Source organism: Bipolaris oryzae (assembly GCF_000523455.1).
Source record: "Bipolaris oryzae ATCC 44560 unplaced genomic scaffold scaffold_134, whole genome shotgun sequence".
Lineage (NCBI taxonomy): Eukaryota > Fungi > Ascomycota > Dothideomycetes > Pleosporales > Pleosporaceae > Bipolaris > Bipolaris oryzae.
Genome location: NW_006911410.1, coordinates 24670 through 39754, shown reverse-complemented (window position 1 = coordinate 39754; position 15085 = coordinate 24670). Strand labels below are relative to the sequence as shown.

General features: G+C 50.7%; 7 protein-coding genes across 7 annotated transcripts; 3 read left to right on the top strand and 4 right to left on the bottom strand.

Annotated features, from left to right (window-relative positions):
* Positions 1–494: 494 nt before the first annotated feature.
* On the bottom strand, positions 495–2173 carry COCMIDRAFT_102806 (uncharacterized protein; the record flags this gene model as incomplete). The annotated part of the gene is made up of 3 exons (XM_007692602.1): positions 495–1489; positions 1537–1591; positions 1679–2173. The coding sequence occupies 3 exons, from the start codon at positions 2171–2173 to the stop codon at positions 495–497; spliced, it is 1545 nt and encodes a 514-aa protein (XP_007690792.1).
* A 776-nt stretch (positions 2174–2949) lies between these two features.
* On the bottom strand, positions 2950–4532 carry COCMIDRAFT_39273 (uncharacterized protein; the record flags this gene model as incomplete). The annotated part of the gene is made up of 4 exons (XM_007692592.1): positions 2950–3200; positions 3248–4322; positions 4411–4473; positions 4530–4532. 4 exons carry the CDS (start codon positions 4530–4532, stop codon positions 2950–2952), a joined length of 1392 nt encoding a protein of 463 aa, XP_007690782.1.
* A 713-nt stretch (positions 4533–5245) lies between these two features.
* Positions 5246–6048, top strand: COCMIDRAFT_7765 (uncharacterized protein; the record flags this gene model as incomplete). Its single annotated transcript, XM_007692581.1, has 2 exons — positions 5246–5509; positions 5569–6048. The coding sequence occupies 2 exons, from the start codon at positions 5246–5248 to the stop codon at positions 6046–6048; spliced, it is 744 nt and encodes a 247-aa protein (XP_007690771.1).
* A 619-nt stretch (positions 6049–6667) lies between these two features.
* On the bottom strand, positions 6668–8746 carry COCMIDRAFT_28717 (uncharacterized protein; the record flags this gene model as incomplete). Its single annotated transcript, XM_007692586.1, has 1 exon — positions 6668–8746. The coding sequence occupies one exon, from the start codon at positions 8744–8746 to the stop codon at positions 6668–6670; it is 2079 nt and encodes a 692-aa protein (XP_007690776.1).
* A 727-nt stretch (positions 8747–9473) lies between these two features.
* COCMIDRAFT_7763 (uncharacterized protein) lies at positions 9474–11180 on the top strand (the record flags this gene model as incomplete). Its single annotated transcript, XM_007692580.1, has 1 exon — positions 9474–11180. The coding sequence occupies one exon, from the start codon at positions 9474–9476 to the stop codon at positions 11178–11180; it is 1707 nt and encodes a 568-aa protein (XP_007690770.1).
* Positions 11181–11773: 593 nt separating this feature from the next.
* On the top strand, positions 11774–13789 carry COCMIDRAFT_102842 (uncharacterized protein; the record flags this gene model as incomplete). The annotated part of the gene is made up of 2 exons (XM_007692601.1): positions 11774–12136; positions 12197–13789. 2 exons carry the CDS (start codon positions 11774–11776, stop codon positions 13787–13789), a joined length of 1956 nt encoding a protein of 651 aa, XP_007690791.1.
* Positions 13790–14202: 413 nt separating this feature from the next.
* Positions 14203–14966, bottom strand: COCMIDRAFT_102828 (uncharacterized protein; the record flags this gene model as incomplete). Its single annotated transcript, XM_007692600.1, has 2 exons — positions 14203–14730; positions 14784–14966. 2 exons carry the CDS (start codon positions 14964–14966, stop codon positions 14203–14205), a joined length of 711 nt encoding a protein of 236 aa, XP_007690790.1.
* Positions 14967–15085: the final 119 nt, after the last annotated feature.

Genomic DNA, 15085 nt, shown 5'->3' with positions numbered 1-15085 from the left:
TGTTTTTTCTCTCTTTTGCTTTTTTGCCTCTTGCTTCCCCCGACACGAGCGTTAGGGCCGATCTTGCATGGAGTAGGCGTTTTTTTTTGCTTTTTGCTTTTCTGTGGCTTCGACGCGTGACGATACACCGACATGTTGTTTTCTTTCCTTTTTCTTTTCTTCTCTTTAAACTCTTGTTGAAAAAGAAGGTCTGGACCGCGGCTTTCTTTTTTTTTGCGTAAAGTGCTGGCTGCATGGGTGGACGTGTCCGTATGCATTGTAGATGAAATAGCAAGGTTTACCATTTTCTGCATTCGAACTATGTATGTAGCTACAAGTCTCACGTGGCTACAGATTCTCTTACCTTCGGTTCTGCTTGCTCGCTGTGGTAATGCTTGGTGATGCAAGTACACCTCACCTCACCTCACCTCACCGTGCTGCAACTAGATACTTTGGCATCCTTTTCGAAAATCAACCTTCATTCCCCGGCTTTCGAAAATACTAGAGTAAACAATTTATTCCTCACCCCTTTCATCCCTCTTCTTCTCCCCATTCGGTACCATATTCGCCACAGGCGCCGTACCCGACGTACTCGTTCTGGGCGCAAGCGTGGAACGAGCTGAATAGCCAGCAGGCAGAGGTACAGAAGCTCTGCTGTATGCGTTCTTGCGACAATCTTCAGAAGCGGCAAGTCTGTGAAGTCCGTTCTCGTGAGAAGCATTTGTCAAGAGCTTGTGTAGATCGCCGTTGTGGGGAGTAGTAGAACGGGTGTCGAGGCATTTTCTGGACGGTAATTTGGCGGCGTTGTATGGGCTCATTGAGACAAGGGATTTGGAATTCAGGCGGGGAGTTTGTGTCGCATCTTGAGTGATTTCTCGTTCTTCTCTTTCTGCAGGATTTGCGGGGTGGGGTGTTTGGAAGGGAGATGATATGTTTGGTTTCTCTTCATCGCTGGTTTGTTCAGTGCCGTCGTTTGGTGTGGCGATGTCCTTCTGCTTAGAGATGTGTTGGTCAGTATTGGAACTCTCTGATTGATCTAGAATTTCTCCAGCATTCTCGTTGTTGACAGTGACGTGTGAGATGGGGCGAGTTCTACCATCGTGTCTATGCTCGTCTGGTGTGCAGTCCCCATCACCACCTCTGTTCTCATCATCCTGCGTATGACCGCAGAAATCGTGCCGGTACTTGGGCGTCTCTCGGTTAACGCGTTTACCGAATGCCTCGTCGAAATCCTGAAGCACGCTCTTCAAGCTAACAATTGACCGGTGGAGGTCGGGGAAGTCGCTCCCGCAGGCGGAGTAGATGGATACGACGTTCCAGGATGCCATCATCACGTTGTCAAAATTTGGAATGGCGGCTTCTACGATGCTGTCGAAGAGGTTGACTTTGATGTTGCTTGGAATGGTGTCGAATATCCTGCTCTTCGTGTCTTCGGTGATGGTGTCAAGTCCTGTGCGCTTGCGCTTGTTTGAAACATGCTGCTTGACCTGGTATGATCCACTAGGATTTACTGTTGTTCGTTAGCCTTAGTATTGGGTGCAAGAATGATATGCTTACACTGTAAAGCTGGCTGGCTTTGCTCACGCTTGGGAGGATTAAGCCTTATGAGAGTCTAGGAAGAGTTAGTGATCTTTCCTCAGTATAACCAAACACATAGCCATATGTTTAGCGCTATAAACAGAAGCCCGCTGTAACATACCTCTCCATCGTGAACGGGTGTTGGGGCCCGGTTCGCCATGTCGTAGGCTGCCCGCCTGGCTCCATTGATCTTGTTCATTTGGGAGTAGATGGCATGGAACTTATTCCTGAACAAAGGCACCATGCCCTTAGCAATGAAGCCATGAATGGGTACAGAGTCAAGGACATCATCATCCTGCGGAAGCGGATCTTCGGCGCGCATATCTATGTGGCCATTCTCGACCAGCAGATGGACCCGATAGACAGAATTCTTTTCTTCAGGGAGCAACACATTCCCAAGGTCAAAGTGTGTGGCTTCTGCCTTGAGTGTGACCAGGGTGAGTTCCGGTTGGATGATACCATTGACTTTTGTGTACGTCGGTGGCTCATTTTTACTGACTCCTTCCAGGAACCCATTTAGATGTTGCGGGTCGACGAAGCGGAGTTGATCTCGCAAGATCAGAGCGCGCTTTTGGGGCTTATTAAGCGCATTGAAGGTTGGGGCCGCAATGTTCATGGTCAGAGGCCGAGTGGATTGTGCTGGGATCATGACTAGATATTTCGCGAACACTGACGGCAACCGGTCAACTGACCAACTAGAAGCAGAGGCCTTTAGTAGGAAACTGATTGCAGTCGACTGGAAGGGGGGAAACCGAAAAGTGAATCTGACTAAAAAGGTTGTGCTGGTGAGTTTAAATACGTTAAGGCAGCAGTCCGGCGCTGTCCTCTCACTATTGCGCGATCCGGCCGACCCTCCGCAGCCTTTGTGCTCGCGTTCTTTCACTATAGAGTGGGTACTCTGCTCTTCACTGCCAAACATTAAGCTTTTTGATTCGACGCCTGTAGACATATCTGAGTAAATCGATGATATTGTCATCTTCATGACTCTGGAACTTTGAGTGTACATGGGTAAAGCGGTATGTATATGCACACGAAAGCTACATGATTGTAAAGGGAACTGAGTGAGATTCTAGGAAGATGAAAGAGGCTGTGGCAAGGCTTGACTCACAATGTGGCATGATTAGTCAGGAGTGAGCCCCTGGAGATGGAAGGAGCGACTAATGCACATGACATTGGGTACTCCTATTAACCGGCACAGAAGCACTTCTAGCATAGCAATGACATTGGGTACACTGGGAACTTACGTGGATCATGCAGAATCACAACATACCGCAGAAGATGACTGGTCATGGAATTATGGCTCTATGATAACCAAGCTTTGACTGCAACCAGCACACTGGCGCGTAGCTAAAGGCTGGGAATATGATACAAGACATAACTTGTGTCTCAAACCTACAAGTACAAGCCCTCAGGCTCACCCTCAGTCTTCGTCTTGAGCACACGCTCCCTTGCGGTCCTAAAGTCTTCCATGTTTACACGCATACGGCGCTCACGTAGGGCCATGAGACCGGCCTCGGAACAGATGGCCTTGACGTCAGCACCGGAGAGGTCGTCTTTCTGATTGATGAATTCGTCAAGATCGACATCCTCATTGAGCGACATCTTGGAGGTGTGGAGAGTGAAAATCTTCTTCTTGGTGGTTTCTGATAATGGTCAGCACTGGTATACTTGAACGGATGTCGCAACTTACGATCAGGGTTCTCAAAGAGAATCTTTCGGTCAATACGACCAGGGCGAATCAGAGCAGGGTCTAGCGTCTCAATCTTGTTGGTGGCCATGATGACCTTGACATCACCACGGTCGTCGAAACCGTCCAGCTGGTTCAGGAGTTCCAGCATAGTTCTCTGGATTTCTCGTTCACCTCCCGAAGTCGACTCGTAACGCTTGGTACCAATGGCGTCGATTTCGTCAATAAAGACAATGGAGGGGGCATTCTCAGCAGCTGTCTGGAACAGCTGTCGGACTAGCCTGGGACCGTCTCCAAGGTACTTCTGGATAAGCTCACTACCAACGATGCGCAGAAACGTGGCGCTCGTCTGGTTGGCGACAGCCTTGGCCAACAGTGTCTTTCCGGTACCGGGGGCACCGTACAGAATGACACCTTTCGGTGGCTTGATGCCCATCTCCTCGTACAGCTCCGGATGTAGGAGAGGCAGCTCGACGGCCTCTCGTACTTCTTGAATCTGTGACTCAAGACCACCAATGTCTGCGTATGATTCGGTGGGTGCCTTGTCGAGCTTCATGACTGAGACGGACGGGTCGGCATCATCTGTGAGCACACCGACGACGGAGACGGATTTGTGGTGCAGGAGGATGCTCGCGCCAGGCTCGAGTAGATCCTTGTCGACGAAAGACATGATGGAAACGTAGTATTCGGGGCCAGTCGCGCTCGAGACAATGGCGTGGTCGTCGTCAATAAGTTCCTCCAAATTGCCAACACCCATGGGACTGCCTCGCATGTCGTCGACGCGCGAACGCTCGTCGGCATTCCGGTCCTCCGCACCTTCTCCGGCGGTTGATGCGGCGGGCGCATTTCCTTCCTTGACGGCCTTTGCCTTGCGGAGGCGCTCCTGATTCTCAACGTATTCCTCTTCTAGCAATAGGTGGTCGTGAATGCGCTGCATCCGGAGATATCGTAGCTTGCATCGCGCGGTCGGGTAGACGGTGGGGAGCTTTGCAGCGGCACTGGGACCAGCGGCCTTCTTCTTCTTCCTGCCGATGCGGGTCGTGGGTTGTGGCGGGGGCTCGTACTTTGGCTTATCCTTCTATAAGGCGGCTGTCAGTGTCTAGGCTGAGGCACCACATGGCAGACTCGCAAATGCTGTCACACCTGAGGGGGCGGTTGGTACACACCTTATCTTTCTTGCTCTTATCGTCACCTGGAGGCCCGCCTCCTGCGCTCGACTGCTGGTTACCCTGGACGTGGTCAGCATATCGTGGTTGCCGCTCGGGGAAGAAGCAATGTTACATACCATGACACCTGTTCAGGCAGAAGTGAGTGGATCAAGCGTGTATATCAATGAAGGGTGCCAATGACAGGATGGCCGGGCGCGCGTGGTGGAGGTGAAGGCGATGGAGACTTTGTGAGGCCGTGGATGTTTGTAAGAGGTGTTGATGTGCTGATGGCGAAGCTCGTGCATGTCGGGGGTCGGGACTAGTCCGCTGTGGCGTCACTGCACTCGATACCGCCTGGAGCCCCAGCTCTGCCAACCCCAATCCATACATGCTATATTTGTATAGACTTTACAGTGACAGATTTGCCAGATTTCGTCTGATAACCGTCTTCGTTTAAGCAGGCACACAAACGCGCCCGTTCCATCTACTGCCTGTGTCTCGAACCATCTGGAGGATCCACGCCGTCGAGCTTCAACCCCGCCAGCGAGCTTCCTACGCCCTTCACTGGGTACGTACTTGGCCTTCATTCTTGTACAGTACGGGTAGGTGGCGTGTTTTGCTTGTTCCATTCTGGCTCAGTATACGTCTATGACTGCAGATTGCCAGACACACTCCCCAACCGTATTCACGATGCATCCCCCGCACCGGTCGTTATGGGCCTCAGGCTGACTCTCACGTCTAGAAATACCCTGGTTGCACCCACCACCCACTTGCTGCCTACTTTCTCCAGCCTTACCCTGCCTCCTCTCCCACGCATCACTTTCAACTGCACACACTCCGCCACCACGCTGCCATGGCTACATCGAACCGAAGCAGGCGCATTGCCAAGGAGATTGCCGATATCCAAAACGACCAGCACTCCAAAATCATTGTCGAGCCCGCAGGAAACGGCGATGATCTCACACATCTGCGCGGCCAGTTCACGGGGCCGCCCGATACTCCATACGAGGGCGCCACCTACTTTGTCGACATCAAGATCCCCAGCGAGTATCCCTTCCGCCCGCCTGTCATGAAGTTCGACACCAAGATCTGGCACCCCAATGTCAGTTCACAGACAGTAAGTACCCGCGCTACCATGATCTTCTGCTTAGATCCACCCAAAGCTAATAAGCACAGGGCGCCATCTGTCTAGACACACTATCGTCCCAATGGTCGCCAGTCTTGACCATCAAATCAGCCCTCATCTCGCTCCAATCTCTCCTCAGCACACCCGAACCAAAAGATCCTCAAGACGCAGAAGTCGCTGGCATGCTCATCCGAAACCCAGCCGAGTTTGAACACAAGGCCCGTGAGTGGGCGGTCAAGTACGCCGGTGCGCCACAAAAGGAAATCGCAGAAGGCAGCGGTGGTGCCACGGCTGCTTCAATCAAGAAGAAGGCTCAGCAAGCCAAGCAAAACGAAGAAAAGTCCAAACTGGCGGCATACCGGGGCTACAACAAGGACTTAATAGACCGCTTTGTGGCAATGGGCTTCGACGTTGAAATTGTCGTAGAAGCCTTTGAGTATGTCGGCATCGATCGCATGGGCGGTGAGGACTATGAGCTGGAGGAGGCTTACATGGGCGACATTACTGCCCGCCTGTTTGGCGAAGCTTGAGCCCATCATATTTTTTACCTTCGTTTTCTTATCGACATGTTGCTGCAGAGCGGATAAGGGCATGCTTTGTCCTAGTAATTGCCAAGACCAGCATCTCATCCACTGGTTCCTGGCATGCGGGTTGAGGGTCCCAAGGCTAGAACTGTCCACCATCCTAGACCGTCATGGCTTCTGAAGTGGGTCATGAGAAGCAGGCGTTTCCATTTCCTTCATATCATGTTATCCAACTTATTTCATCACTCACAAAGGCGTCACATGACTGGTGTTATGGCTAGGGCAGAGGACATTTCCGGATAAGTGGATTTCTCAATCAATGATCTTTCGAGCAAATACTTCTGTTGAACTGTGATTTGACATTGTGAGATTCGTTGAAGAATATGCTTGAAGTACTGCAATCACGTGTGTCAATATCACAACCAAACAATTGGTAGCACAAGAAACTCACAGTTTCCCTATGAACAGTCAGCCATCATCCGTTATGGCTAGTTACCGGGTTGCAAGAGCGTCGTCTGAGAAGAGAGGGTTGAAGTGTACAGAAAAGAGATCAGCATTAAACATTGACTTTATCGAAGATACAGGAATATACCATCTGTACTAATCTTCACTCTTCCCAGGAACCTTACCGTCTAACAAGTACCCTCTGACTCTTCCTCGTCTCAGTCACATAGTTTCTCTTCTCTCCCGTAACCAGCAACTGCATATGCCCCTTTGCAGTCGGTGTGTACGTCACATTCGCACCCTGCTTTACAGCAAATGCTTCACACGCAGGCTTGCTGTTCAGAATCCACTGAGCCGTCAACTCGACACCGGGATCCCAGCGCCCAACACTCGCCGTAACCCGCTGTCCCACAACCACCTTCCCAGCCGCTTGAATCTTTGGATCCACCTGGCGCCCAACAGCAGCCTTGCGACCCCCAAATTTGATAACCTCATCCCAGACATTCCCACGTGTCGACGGCGCCGTACACGCTTCACAAAGCGGCTTAGGACCCCCAGGCGTATGCTCCTTAACCCACCCCTCCACCAACTCCAAATAATCCCAAATATTCCTATCTTGATAATTGCCCCCATGTATCTTTTCCGGTAAGATAGTAACATTCGCCCAGCCCTTGCCACCAACCGCATCCGTCCTATCCCGAAACTCCTGCACGCCCTCGTTGAGAAAATACGTATCCCACGAGCCGACGTAGACGAAAAGCCGGTCTGCAAGCGCAGTACCGAGATTACGAGTCGAGTTGAAATTCGCAATGATGTATTCGGTGAGGTCGAATTGTTTCCAGTATGCCACAGCATCGTGATAAATCTCGCCCGTCACCTTGTCCCACGGCTCAAGCGGATAATTGTTATAGCCTTGGACACCGAAGACGGCGTTCCAGATGTCCCATTGGTTGAAGGAGCGCGAGGCAGTTCCGAAGGTGAGTTCCCAGTGGTTTTCGGATGCGACGGTGGCTTCGACTACTTGCGTGCCGTTGACGAAGGTTCGGATGCTGGGGACGCTACTACCGTCATCGCGAATGTAGGCGTTGGAAGCGGTGTAGAGAGCGATGTCTTGGTGGCGGTAGAAGGATAGGGAGTCTGGGTAGGAAGAGAAGCAGGCGCCGAAGAGGTCGGGGCGGTAAATTACGTTTGCGATTGATTCCCAGCCGCCGGTTGAGCCGCCGTCTTGGATGCGGGCGTAGGGGGAACGGATGGTATTGAATTTTTGGTCAATGTAGGGAAGGAGTTCATCGTTTAGAGCGTCGCCATAAGGGCCCAGGTTTGCGGTGTTGACGGCGTACGAGTCGTCGTAGTAGGGTGCTTCGTGGCGGAAGGCGACAGTGATGAATTTCGGGACTGGCCGTTCTGGATTACTGTCTGTTGCGGGGATGATGCCTTTATTCCAGATAGACGTGAAATCTTCGTTTTTGCCGTAGTTGTATGCACCAACACCGTCTGCCCAGTGGTTTTGGTGGTAGATGACGGGATATCGTGTCTTTGTGTCGTTGGCATCGTAACCGGCTGGTAGCACGATGTTGGCGCCAACGTACATGTCTCGCCCCCAGAACTTGCTTAGCTTCTTACTGCGGATCTTGATATGCTTGAGAAGCTCCGTATCCTCGTAGTTGCCCTGGTTGCATCCGCCCATTTCTTTCCCACTGAAGTTGGGGACTTCGGTGATGTTGTTGAAGGTCAGTTGGACGACTTGTTGGCTGCCAGATATGGTGATGTTTGTAATTGGTGTCACCAAACTCCCAAACCCATTGACATTTGGTGCACCGTCGCCGCATGGAAAGCGGAGGCTGACCTTGGATCCGTCGCTGCGGGTCACAGTCTCATATCTGGTAAGGAATGCTTGTACACTGTAGTTACCGGGGTCGATGTTGTCAAGACTGGGATTTGGCCAACCAAAGACTCCAGTCGCAGTATTGTCGTTACTACCACCAGACAACGTGACGGCCTTATCCGATCCAAACCCGTATACGTTCTTTCCGAATATCTTGTTGGGCGACGAAGTGACATCGGTGTCGTCGAGAGGATCAGTTCCAGCAGGCGCCAACATCAATACTATGCGACCATCGGTAGGCGTATCCAAGAGCCCGTTAGCAACAGATAGCATGACGTTGAGGTTAGTGACATTGCTGCGCTTTGTGTCGGACAAAGCCGCCGGACGAGCCAATGCCCCTACAGTGAGCGAAGCAAGAAGGAGATGCTTCACCATTCTTCACACGAGAACTGTAGAACAGTCTCAATCAAAGCAAAACAAAGTTCAATCACTTCGAGTACCAAGCTTTTGGTGGGTGGCTAAGCTTTTCTATGCTCATGTGAAAATCTAGGCTAACCGTCGTGGTTCTAGCCACATGGAGAAGGCGCAAACGCTGGCGGGTCATTGAGTGGGGGCTACAAGATAACTATCCGAGACTGATACCAAATACGAAAGACATAAGCAATCATATCACCAAACATGTTTCTCCATGCATCGTGATTAATAATTGAGGACAGCTAGTTATGCTAGTGTAGTTCCAGCACAGTGGTTTCTGGTATCACTTACGCAGGAACCATTTCTTGACATTTCTAGAAATAGTACAAGATTTGTCCGTTCGACGGAGAACAAGAAACTTAACGTTTCTTGATGTCGCGAGCGTCAGAATGCAACATGTGCTATGCTGGTGCAGAGAGTACAAGTAGTGCCAGGTCAAGCGGCTAACTGCATTTGGCCAATGACAATGTTTTGGCAGATGACAGCAACATGAATCATACCATCATCTAGGCTCTACCTTTCTACGATTTTAAAAATCTTTTTAAGAGAAAAACGGTTGACATGAGCATTATAAGCGTTCTTGTTCTGAAGTGTCGACCTGACTTATTTGACGTCACGACTCCTAGATCGACTGCACTGGCGTATCCAGACACCTCACACAAGATGAACATACCTAAGTCCACCCACAATGGCCCATATAACCATCATACATAAGAATCTGGGCTTAATAAAATGCCTAAATCAAAACAACAATCCCTTCATCAAACTACCAGGCCTTCCATACGGCACCATCCCCCACCGCTTCGCGCGCGCAAAGCTCTGTCCAAACCTCTCAGACAGCAACAGTGAAAGATACAAAGATGGCGTTTTTGATGCCACAACCCCGGGACCCTCGAGTATTCAACCATGGGGTAGCGTGAAATCCGACGCTGCAAACATCCCACTTCCAACAGACAACTTCCCAGAAGATGAAGCCCAATCGGAGGATTGCCTGAATCTCTCTATACACCTACCCAGGACTCTCATAAATGATAGCGCGGAAATACGCTCTGCGGCCAAATTACCAGTCTTCGTCTTCATCCATGGAGGTGCGTATTTTCTCGGCTCAGCAAACCGACCATACTACAACCCGGAGAACCTCGTCCGCCACGCCATACAACGCAGCACACCCATCATATTTGTTGCAATCAACTATCGCCTCGGCGCGCTTGGGTTCTTGCACTCGAAATATGCGGGGAATCTGGTCCCGGAGAACAACGGCATCCACGATCAGGTTCTCGCATTCGAGTGGCTACGAATGCACATTGGTGACTTTGGCGGAGATGTTGATAATATTACCGCTATCGGGCAGAGCGCAGGGGCTGAAAGTGTTTCTGTGCAGACTATGCACACACCGCTGTTCAAGCGCGCTGTTATGTTTTCTGGGACGCCCGTTACGATGCCTGCCATGACGCCGGATGAGCACCATGATAATTTTCTTGCGCAGGCGAAGAAACTGGGTATCCCTGTCGTTGACGAGGCTAATGGTAGTAAGAGAGACGCAAAACTCATTGCAAATGATATGATAAATGCCGATGTGTCCAAAATTAGAGACCTCGCCTGGGTCGGTCTACCATGTACGAACAGTACATACTTTCCCTTTGAGCAACCAAGTATGCAACTGGTAAGAGAAGGCAAACTGGCTCCTCCAAACTGGCGTGAATGGGCGAAACCCGTCGAAGCACAGATTATCGGGTCGACTACGTATGACGGCGGAATATCCTACAACATGATGAGCAAAGACGGTAGTAGAAGCGGCCACGCTGAAGCCTTCGCTTGCATCGCTCAAGGTGTTTTAGGTTCTAAAAACGGCGCAGCACTCTTAGACCTATATGGTATCAGCTCCGCAGCCAACGATGCAGACGCTCTCCAGCGCATCTGTTTGTTCGAAAGCGACATTGGCTTCTTTGCCGCAGCACTGAGTCTCGCCCAAGCAGACCTCGTGCCCGCTACCTATTTCCACGTCTTCGACCTTGGCAACCCGTTCGAAGGCCCAATACGCAACCATGGATCATTTTCAACGCATACTTTTGACATTGCTACCTTGCTTGGTGGAGACTATGAGGACAAACTACCCCCGCACTATGCACCCGTGCTTTCGCAGTGGCGCAATCGTATTCTCGACTTTGTGGTTGATGGAACGCCGCCATGTGCGAGATATACAAGCGGTGCTGTGGGGAAAGGTCTCATCGTTGACGAGAAAGGCGTAAGAGAAGTTGGCGGTGAAGCATGGCTCGACGGCCACGACGGGAGACGAGCAAGGTTGTTCGAGCTGGCGGCTAGTATTGATTCTGACGTTGGATGCGATACCCTCTGGCTGGAGGTCTGTCGACGCTTTTTGATGTACGGCAAGTAAAAACATCGATATCTCTGTCTTTTTTTCTTCTAAAACACATACCATTCCTTACCATCCGTCACGCTTGACTCCGTTTATGTGGATAGATGTCTACACGATTCATTTATCAGTTTACACCAAGGATTCGAGAGACCAAACCTGTCGATCGTCATCATCGGTCCGACAGTGTAACCCAGGGCGTCCGTCTCTCGTCGTTTGATTCGTCAATCGGAGTTAGTCTCTCATAAGGTCAAGAGATAAATATGAGAAATCCCGCAGTTTTGCCTCTTTCCCCGCTATCATTTGATGTGGGGCGAATCTTACACATGGAGAGATACGCTATGGTGTTTCTTATGTTGACCGAACATCCGCCCACTAAGCGTGAGACCCGACATTTTGGACCAGGGCGACCCGTCTCACAGGGAAAGTTTCCTGGAGAACTACTTAATGTAAAGCCCTCGCTGCGTGCTTGCTTACATGTCCGAAACTATCTTGCACGAAGAACACCTTATCAACGGTCTTGCCCACACACTTCTATTACGTTGGCCCTGTGCACAAAGACTCTTCTACGTTGACCTCAGTAGTACAACACAGCTCTTGGTGTGATAAGAAAGATGGCTACCACTACTGTTGTCGATCCGAACGACCCGGGTGCGCCAATTGTGCAAAAGTATGCTCTCGAAGCAGCGAAGCGCTTAAGAAAGGACGGTATGAATCAGTATGAGCAGCTTCACTTTAGCGAAAATGACCGTCTCCACAGCCTGGTCAAAGATATATGGGCCGATCACGATGCACTTGATGCACTTCCTTTGCCAATTGAGAATGGTGGTCGCGTCAAGTTTTTGATCCTTGGGGCCGGAATAGGCGGAATTATCATGTCGATCAAATTGATCAAAAAAGGATTCAAACCTGAAGAAATACTCATAGTCGATACTGCTGGGGGTGTTGGAGGGACATGGTATTGGAATCGGTATCCGGTAGGCTGTTCATGTCTTACTTGAGACCCGCATTAATGAGACTGACCACAGCAACATTAGGGATTGCATTGTGACGTTGAGTCATATTGTTATTTTCCCTTTCTGGAGGACACGGGATATATGCCTAAGAAAAAGTATTCCTCCAGTTCTGAGATTCGCGAGTACCTGGAGCAGCTTGTCGACAAGTTTGGGTTGAATAGTCGAGTCTCGTTTCGCACGCAAGCCAACAAACTCGAATGGAACAACGACGTCAAGGCCTGGAAGACTAGCGTAGTTATGAGACGTGGTACAGAAGGAAATCAAGAGGGAAATCTTTCGTTTTATGCCGAGATGGTTACCATTGCCACTGGTCCGCTTCCTTACCCAAAAGTACCCAGAGTACCTGGATTGGCGCAATTTTCCGGACCATTGCTCCATGCAGCGCGTTGGAACTACGACATCACCGGAGGTTCTGCCAATGACGAAATGCCAGACATGGCCAAGCTCAGAAACAAGGTAGTGGGTATCATCGGTACAGGTGCCACTACAATCCAGCTCGTTCCCCAAACAGCTAAGTTCGCCAAAGATGTCTATGTATTCCAACGCACACCTCCCCAAGTATACTCTCTAGGTCAACGTGATACAGACCCCGAGGATTGGCATCAGAGGATAGCCGCGAAACCTGGGTGGCAACGAGCTCGGAGGGAGGCCTTTGCAGAAGCGGTTATTGGGAATCGAAAAATGGAAGATGAAGACCCCAATCATGGGTGGCTGCAAATAAAAAGCTTCGGCTCCCTCTACGGCAACGCTCGGTTTGGCAATGTTACACGCGACAGATTGCAGGAGCACATTGGTAACTTGCTCGCGCTCGATTCGAAAAATAGCGAAAGAGTTCGCTCACGGATATCGGAGATTGTTAAAGACAAGGAAACAGCTGCAAAGATGACACCTTGGTACCCGACGTGGTGCAAGCGTCCGACTTTTAGTGACCAGTACCTGGAAGCCTTTAATCGCACCAATGTGCATATAGTTGACACGGATGGCGCTGGAATCGGCGGCATCACGGCGAAGGGGGTTGTTGCCAGCGGTCAAGAATACCCAGTTGATATCCTTATTCTAAGCACAGGGTATCGTTCCCCGCGTGCTAGAGGGGCTCCAGGGGCGCGTACCGGCACGGAGATTATTGGTCGTCATGGACGCCAAATATCAGAAAAGTGGGAAACTCAGGGCGTCAGCACTTTCCAAGGTGTTCTAACCAACGGGTTTCCTAATCTCTTTATGCTTGGTATGGATCAAAGTACCGCAACGGCAAATTGGGGTCATGTTATGGATGTGATGAGCGAGCATGCGACTTCCATTATTGAAATTGCCTCTAGGCGGACGCTGGATAGACCAGGGACTGTAGTGATTGAGCCTTCGGCTGAGGCAGAGGAAGGGTGGGGCATGATGATTGCGAAAGGCTCCGGCGTCTTCGGTGCAAACGTAATCTGCACGCCAGGGCATCAAAATCTGGAGGGTGAGACACTAAAAATGCCGGCGCCAGATGACCATGAAGGAATGATGAAAAGGGCAAGGTCAGTGATTTGGGGCGGAGGTATAGTGGACTTTACGCGAATGTTGGAGAGGTGGCGTGAGGATGGCAAGTTGGAGGGGCTTGAAGTGACTGTGGGGTAAGGCAGGTGCGAGTAGCCCCAACAGGCAGGGACCCACCTTGAGTTGTATAGGACGCGTCGAATTCGTGGCCGTTTTCAAGCTGATATGAAGAAAGCGAGACTGGATCTCATTGCTATAGGGTTGGCGTCAACATTAGTAGTATTTGTTTGAGGCTTGTAGATTTCCAATCGACACAACGACCATGTCACTTGCAGGTATTGTGATGACAATATTTGTCCTATTATTGTGGCTGTTTAATGTTCCTCCTCACTGATTTTGTTATCGAAAAGAAAAAGACTCATAGGTCAACAGCTACAAAGCAAGTGGTGAATAACACTCTGATGATGCTCGAGTAGGCCAAGACATCTACTACTGTGTCCTGGCATTCGCGATGTCTGCTCTCACGCGAACGAGACTGAAGGTACAGGCGTCTCCTAATCGTTGGTTAGTAACCATGCATACAGGCTCGGCTCCGTACTTGCCGCTTTCAGCACTTGATAGGCGTTGTCTGTTTCCAGCACAACAGAATCAGGCTTCACTCCGTCTGCCCACTTCCTTTCCCATTCGACAGTACCATGCACTCGATTCACTGGCCCTCCGTCTCCAGAACTTGTTGGATCATCTGCATATGCTTCTCCAGTATTAGCAGCATTACCATTCTTCACTGCACCGCCAAAGCGAGTGCTGGGCTTGGCTGATGTTCCACGCTCATTGAACTTGCGGAGGATGATGAAGCCTGCTAAGCCCCAGATGAAAAGGAAGGTGGCTGAGCAGCTAGCGATGAAGACAGTGGGCACAACAAAGAGCAGAGCAAATCCAACGACGAAGAAGGTGACGCTGAGCGAGACGAGCAGACCAAGGAAGAGGCAGGTGGCCAATGAGACAAGGAGGGTGGCGGCTGCGAAGGCGAGGAAGAGAATGAGGGGAATGCCGGTGAATGCGGCTTGGGTAGTTAGGAAGGCCTTTGCATAAATGTTAGTGTGGGTTGTCGGGCAGGCGCCTATAGAGAACATACTGCTGTCTTGGGGTTTCTATTGGCATAGTCGCGTGACTGCTCAATAATCTCCTCCCGGCGACGGAGTGGGAGGAGTTGGTTCGTGGTAGCCCCGATTTGGGCCTCAACGCTTTTGGCAGCATGGTGGACGCGATGGCCAACATGATCAACAATGTCTCCGGCTTTCTGGGCGACGGAAGGCATTGTGGGGGTGGGGAGATGGATGGAGACGAGAGGAGAGGAGAGGAGAGGAGAGGAAATTAGCAGGGGACGAAGAAGCAATGGAGACGGATGATGTTTGTCACTGGAGGGAGAAGAAAGGA